The sequence below is a fragment of the Corvus moneduloides genome, chromosome Z (genome assembly GCF_009650955.1).
Source record: "Corvus moneduloides isolate bCorMon1 chromosome Z, bCorMon1.pri, whole genome shotgun sequence".
In the NCBI taxonomy this organism is placed as follows: Eukaryota; Metazoa; Chordata; class Aves; order Passeriformes; family Corvidae; genus Corvus; species Corvus moneduloides.
Genome location: NC_045511.1, coordinates 66,165,743 through 66,172,857, shown reverse-complemented (window position 1 = coordinate 66,172,857; position 7,115 = coordinate 66,165,743). Strand labels below are relative to the sequence as shown.

Below are 7,115 nucleotides of genomic sequence, written 5' to 3'. Positions count from 1 at the left end.
GTCAACACCACTTTACCACTTTTGTATTTTATTGTGGAACTGAGTTTGATTCCTTTACATCAAATATCCTCAATGGAAGAGGGGATATTGCACACAAATATCATAAAAGCACTACATATTACTTTCACTGGAAACTAATTTTCTACGTTAGATATGACTGGATAGAATAGAAGTGATGCAGGATTATAAGACATAATACCATACACAGCTGCAGACTGACACAAACACCATTCAGAACAAGAGAGAGGAGGTGTGTGAGGTGCTTCTCAGCCAGCCACAAGACTTTCTTTCCATAGTTTGGAAAATAATGGCTGCATGCAAATGCGTGAAAGCATATTTCAGATTTTGTCTTTTACAGTTGAGATTACAGCCCAGTCTTGAAGAGGTAGCTCCTGCCATCTGGAGCTCTTAGTTAGCCTAGTAGAGAGAAGCTGCTTCTTAATTTTTTTTTCTTTCTATATTTTATGCCATTGTTTTATTTAGTTACTTAATTTCTTTTTTAAGATTTTTTTTGTAAAGTCAAAACCAACAAGATTTTTTCTTTTTTTTTTTTTTAATTTTAAATAGCAAACATTTTTTAACCAGGTTAATAATATAATTGCATTCTAAGAAATGCTTATCCCTAGTTGCTTTTAGTGTTTTGTTCAATTAAGTGAAAAGACGAAAGTTTACGGTTTCTTTCAAGTGTAAACAGTATATTTTTTCATCTTCTAGTAAATCCAGACCAATAAAATTACTATTTCTCTCAAAAGCATCATTACTGAGCAAGAACCTCTGGCGACAAATGAACAAAGAGAAGCGCATGACATAAATGTTCCAAATGCACAGCAAGTGCTCTTTGGAGCTCATTTACTTGTGTTGGGAGGGATTGAAAATTCAATTAACAAATTTATTAAATCTTAGTAAAAGAGTACCAGAACTCTCCTAAAATGCATAAGCTATCATAGACAATTAAAAAAACCCCAACATTCATATACACAGTTATCTCCATTCACCACAGTATGTAAAATAAGTAAAAAAAAAATCTAAAGTGATTTCTATGAAAGATGGGGTGAAAATAGAGGTCAATGAGTCAGGCCCACCACAGGACTTTGAAAAGGCATGCATGAGAGGCCCTGTCCAAGTTCAAGAGTGGGATGGGATCCCCAAAGTTAATTCTTCATTGAATTATATGAAGCAGTATATTAATAGCATAAAGATCATGACCGGGAATGCTGTTATGGGTAATACCATCATTGAAATGGAGTGTTCTTTGCACTCAGATATTGAATCTTTACAATTAAGAGTAATCAATAACAAACCATGCTCCTAGAAATCTATGCTGATCAACAGCACTCATCGTTAATGTACACAGTACATTTGGATGACTGTTACACTAAACTAGTTGTGTAGTACTAGGATTAGCACAGGTAGATTAGTTCCACAGGCAGGAAAGTCATTAAGGGCAAGAGGAGCTCATCGCTGTGTTGAATCTAGGTGCCATTGCCATTTGGAAGGGAATGGATGGAACAGGCATTGCAATACCTCCGAATAGCCAGACCAGGGTTTTAATATTCTTGTAGCAGCAAAAAAAGCAAATGCACATGTTAAGGTTAACTGTAACTGTCTAGTTATCATTATTATTTCAGAAGCAAAACAAATGCTTCGGCCATCATAAACTTGCTTGGGCATATTTAAGGCTTGATTCCAATTTAATTTACAGTAGGATCAGATGACTGTAACTTCCCTGACAGTAGTGAAATTGCTCGTGATTCACAGGCATAAGTGGCATAAGTGAGATTAGTCACAAGACCACTGCTGTACTTAAAACAATTTTCTACCAAAGCAGAGATACAAAACATTTCAGTTATTGTCAGAAAATCAGAAAATCTGTTCCCACCCACTCAAAAGGTTTGAATTCTGACCTATATAATAAAGTAGACAAATCAGAAAGAATTGTAGAAAGAGTACAACTCTTGTGCCAAAAATTTTGCCCGTATCTTTGTAGACTATGTATTACAAGAGCATTTTTAAGTGAATGACATGAGCCCAGCAAACATGCTTGTTTTCACAATACATTTCCATCTGCCTTTTGTGCCATAGTCACTCTGAGTTATTCTTAACTACTTAAAAGGTATAGCAATAAATAAAACAGCATTGCTAGAGAGACCTAAAAAAAAAAGAGAAGACATTAAAAATAAATCAAAATCCCAACCACTGAAAAACAGTAATTCACAGCATTAAATGGGCGTGAGAAGCCCACATTTACAAGACCCTAAACCAGTATTAAAAAACCCTCATAAAAATTAGGAGTGCAAACATACACCTATTAAACAAAAATATCCTAACAATGTAAAATTGAAATAAATTATAAGTAAGGAAAATAAAATGAGGTCATAGTTCACTACATCATAAAACTTAATACCAGCCGTAATGGCGATTCATACAACCAGCACATAACTCCACGCTGGAGGCCTTTACACCTTCTTAAATTCAGATTTGCAGACCTTCTGCAATGCAACAAGATTTTTTAAATTGGGGTAAAACTTCTGAGACTGAAAATCCAAACTGTCTTAAATCACAGAGAAGTGGTGCTGTTCCTTTGTAAGCAGTCTAGAGAAGGAAAAGAAGGGAGACATGAAGAAGGAAAAGAAAGGAAGAAAAAAGAACAGTAAAGGAAGAGGCATAGAAAGGAAGAGGAAAGGGAGTGAAAGTAAAAAAAGGAAATGAGAGGAGGAGAGAGGAGTAAAGGAAAGAGAAGGAAAGAATAGAGGAAAGAGGAAAGGGGAAGAGAAAAGGGAAGGAAAAGGGAAGAGAAGGGACTTATTTTAGCTTATTGCTTGTTCTATCCTTTTTCAAGATCTTGTGAGGGTTGACAATGTAGGTTATAACCTTTTAAGTAATGGGCAATCAACTTCTCAAATCCCATTTTCTGTAATCACCAATAGAAAAATTTTATAACCAGGGTATCCTTCCATACCCTTCTCCCCAAAAAGGTATTGACAGTTGACTGTTTTCAATAAATTTTACCTCAATATCCATTCTCACTAGAATCTTAAACAACACCATTTATCTTACAAAACTACTAAAAAAATGCCTTTGCCTGCAAATTTTTTCTTTGCATTTACCTGTAAATGAAAATGTTTGTTACAAATCATGTATTAAAAGTTCACATAGCACTTAAAAGAAAGGCTTCTGTACATTTGTTCCCATGTTCACTCTTAAATTAAACAAATAAAATAGGGTAAGACAAAGGAAGGTTGAATACTGTACAGGCTCACAGGTAACCTTTTCCATCATTCTGAATGTTTCACTAAGTTTTGTAACTCTGATACTGGACACCACTTCAATCTTGCTTCCACAGTACAAAAGGAGCCTTCAAAAAAAAACTCATCTTGCCTTGTTGAGCTGTCCAGGTGCATCAGTGAAGTGTTCACATAACTAACATATGTAATTCATAGCACCAAACCATTTGACCAGTCATAAAGTTCCTAATACAACACATGCACACTCACGCTTCTTTACTGGTGTAACTATGATCCTACACAGATGTTTTATAAATTTGCTGTCTCAGCATTAAAAAATAAGTGCATCAAGTTTCTTTGTACATTCAAGTCACTTTCTAAGGCAAATTGTCTACTGTATGTACTCCCGACCGCTTTGGTATTTTGCTTCAGTTAATCGACAGTGGACATGGGTGTTCAAGCATGTGGACTGGTCAGTTCTGGCTGGAGTGAGTGGGCTTTCGCTGGAAGCATGCCTTAGACCAACAATTCTGCATGTTGTAAGAAAGGTTTTAGACTTCTGGATGGGGTGCAGATTACATGCACATTTGGCCTATGATTGTTACGGTATGTCAGTATGCAGAGTTCAAATTAAAGTGGAAAGCTGCTGATGAGTGAGTGATTAGGTCATACATCCCTTCCTAGCCATGTTCTCATTCTTTTTATTTTTGAGCTAACTTAATTCTTTAAAAAAAGGATCCCCATAGTGATAGCTCATATTGATAAAAATTTAAAACTTTCTTCTTGTGTGAGAACATAAGCAGACTGTAGTAAGCGATACATCTATTGCCATGAGACTAATGCAGACCTAATGATTTACTACTTTCTCCTCTTACCCCTCTCTCTCTTTCTCTCTTTGTGTTTCATTAGAGGTCAAATGCCTCTACCTGGCAAAAGTCAGTTGGGGTTGCTAGTGCATGGTTTCAAAATGTTCAGCAGAGATGCAACTGAATCTGTATTTTCGCAGTAATTTGTACTCTACTATGGGAAGACTGTTATTTCCCTTAGCAACCAACAAAGACTGAAAAATATTAGTGACTTGCATCACTGTGACACAGTATAGCATTTGGCAGGTATATAGTTCAGCAGTTGGAATAGATGAGTTGAATTTTCAGAAAAGGTGTTTTCAAACTGAAGAATTTCTGGAAACAAAGTTTAATCTTGTGATGCACGGTCTTGTTCTTACAGTTCAATCTTGCATGCAGGAAAAGATTCATCTTGCATAACAACAGTGCTGCTGCTTGCCAAAACCATGATGTTGAGATCCTGCTGTTTCTCATGGGTCTCTTGATACCATTCCCTCATCACTTCTGAGTCGTGGGTTGGGATTAAGGTCACCTGCAACACAAAATAAAAGTCTTGTTGAATGGACCGCAGAAACAGTTAATATGCAAAATGTCTTTGCAAGAAGCCCCAGCCAACAAGTATGTTTCCCTTTTGGAAAGAGTGGCTTTTTTATGCAATAAATACTTGAATAAATTGATGGATAAAAGGAAATCAACATGCTGGTGAGGTAGAATGACTTCAAATAAATAGTTTATCAAAATAAAAAGTTGGTTCTGTAAGGTGCTGAGATGCAGGTTTCCAGAGAAGTATCAGGCTGTTATCTGCACTGATAACTCTTCAGATTATAGACAAATATTTTGTTTACTTATTCACCATAATGGAAAGGCATATTAATTTTCCAAGTGCATGTAATTATTCTATAAAGTGTGGAACATTGCTTCCCTACTTAAAACTGCAACACTGCCAAACTCAGATCATATATATGGTGTAGTAAAAATACGAAACAGCCAGCTGGCCCTGAAAGCCAGTTCTCAACTGTTTTAAAAACCAGGAAGAAGTCTGAAGGGCCAGAGATGTGGGAGCAGCTGAGTGCAGAGCAGTTCTGTGCTTCACATGTCATCAGTGAAACAAGGTGTCCAGCCTGGGGGCCCCATTCTCTGGCAGCCGCCATCCACTCCAGAGGTGCTCTAGTTTCTCATAGCTAAGAAGGGTTAAATTTCCAGGTTGAGATAGGAGTGAAGAGCCTACCTGCATGTTACTCTCCCACTGCGCCTTGCCCTCCAGCAGGGAGTCCAGAACAGCCCTGCTTGGCTCCTCGGCTGCAGCATCATTCCCGCTCACCACATAGTAGGATGACCGCACCCTCTTGAAAAACTCAACATCAACATTCTTGCTGTTGCTGTGGTTGGGAATGTACACCAGATCTAAATACACTGGAGGTCCCGGAGGCACTGCTGTAGATTTTGCCACCTTGGTATTCCCAGGTCCTTTGGAAACCAAACAAAATGAAAATATCACAGACTGGTTAAAAGCATGCATTTATTAATTACTGTTATAACCACTGAGGTGAAATGTGTCCAATTATGGCATTACCCTCCTACATACAATGACATGTAACAGCTTTGCTGTACGCCAATTATGATTGTAATGGGAGGAAAAACCTGAAAAACTGCAACTATATAATACAATTAAAAATCACTACCATATAGCAAAAATTTGGCTGAACCTTTTCCAGTAATAATCTATTATTATCCAACAATTACGATGCAGAGCTGTGATTACTGAATTACTATTCAATAAATGGTGGTATTATTTTCCAGGTAAAGAATTGCAGGTTTTTGAAAGTCTAGGGTATGAATGATTATAAAATCTAGTGTCACACAGGGAGAAGAAGATTTGAAGATTTGAAGCAGTCCTGAAATCTGAGGTACATAGCAAGACATGATAGCTCTTGATATGAGCAGGCTCCTGTACAGATGCATCAGGAAGCTACTACATGTGAGCAGAAAGAGGTTCAAGGAGGAACTTGGAATGAGAAAGTTGTAAAGCAATTCAGGGAACAGAGTCAAGTATTTGTTTTCCTGCTGTATCCTTATTTGCATACACAAATTAGCCATTTATTGCAAAAAGTGGGGGGAAGCATTTCTTCGCTGCTGTACATAGCATATATAGTACTTGTTCTAAGAAGAGCTTCAGTCAAAATGAAGTACAACATGTAAAAACATTAAAAATATTACACAAAAAATTGCATCTTTTGCTACAAACTGGATCACGGTGTGAACTAAAAATCGGGATTCAACCTGTAATTTTACCCATATAATCCACATTTATGGTTTATCAGCCTTCTCACGTTGATTAAGCTTGGTAAACAATAATCTGAGCAATACGCTCAATTTAGGGTCAAACAGTGTAAGGCCAGCAAACTCCCTTACAGTTGCCTAGCATGTCCTGACACTCACCATAGGGCAATATGCCAAATGAAGTGATAAGATTTCCTGATTTAGAGAGTTTTTACTACTGGTTTTGTTACAGAATATTTTATCATCTTTGATGATAAAAAAAAATCTCTGATATATCTTTTTTAATTGTGCACACCAACACTGAATAAGATGCTTGTTGTTACGTTTTTACACTTTTATATCATTACTAATTATTCCAGCACATACCTGAGAAGTATGACTAATGACTTTAATGTAGAGGTGAAGTGCTGGAGAAATGTACAGCATGAGAAACTATATTGCTGCTTTGAAATGTATCTTCTAACAGAAATACGCAAACAATGGTGTGGGAAAGGAAAAATGGACTACCAAAAACAGGGAAGCTAAGGACAGGTGAATGCTGGTTTTTATGTATGGAATCCTAAAACTCCTCCTTGTAAAAAACCTTTCAACAGAACATCAGTTCTCACAGCAGAAAAATCAAATTATCCCCCAAACGATGCCTAACAAGGTCTGCCAGAAACAACAGATTAGCGCAATGCCTCCTTCAGTAATCAAATTCATATTTTATTGCTACTTAGAATATACAACAGACATTCAAAATTACATTAACTTTCTGTATGTTTAG

The 7,115-nt window shown here is 36.8% G+C and overlaps 1 protein-coding gene across 2 annotated transcripts in view; it reads right to left on the bottom strand.

Annotated features, from left to right (window-relative positions):
• Window position 1: 1 nt before the first annotated feature.
• MAP1B (microtubule associated protein 1B) overlaps window positions 2-7,115 on the bottom strand; it is a 72,243-nt gene continuing 65,129 nt past the window's right edge. For both annotated transcript variants that reach the window (XM_032095324.1, XM_032095325.1), the window contains 2 exons: window positions 5,298-5,536; window positions 2-4,601 (listed from right to left, as the gene is read on the bottom strand). In XM_032095324.1, coding sequence (XP_031951215.1) covers window positions 4,446-4,601; window positions 5,298-5,536 — 395 coding nt within the window. In that variant the 3' untranslated portion in view covers window positions 2-4,445. The remainder of the gene's footprint in view (window positions 4,602-5,297; window positions 5,537-7,115) is intronic.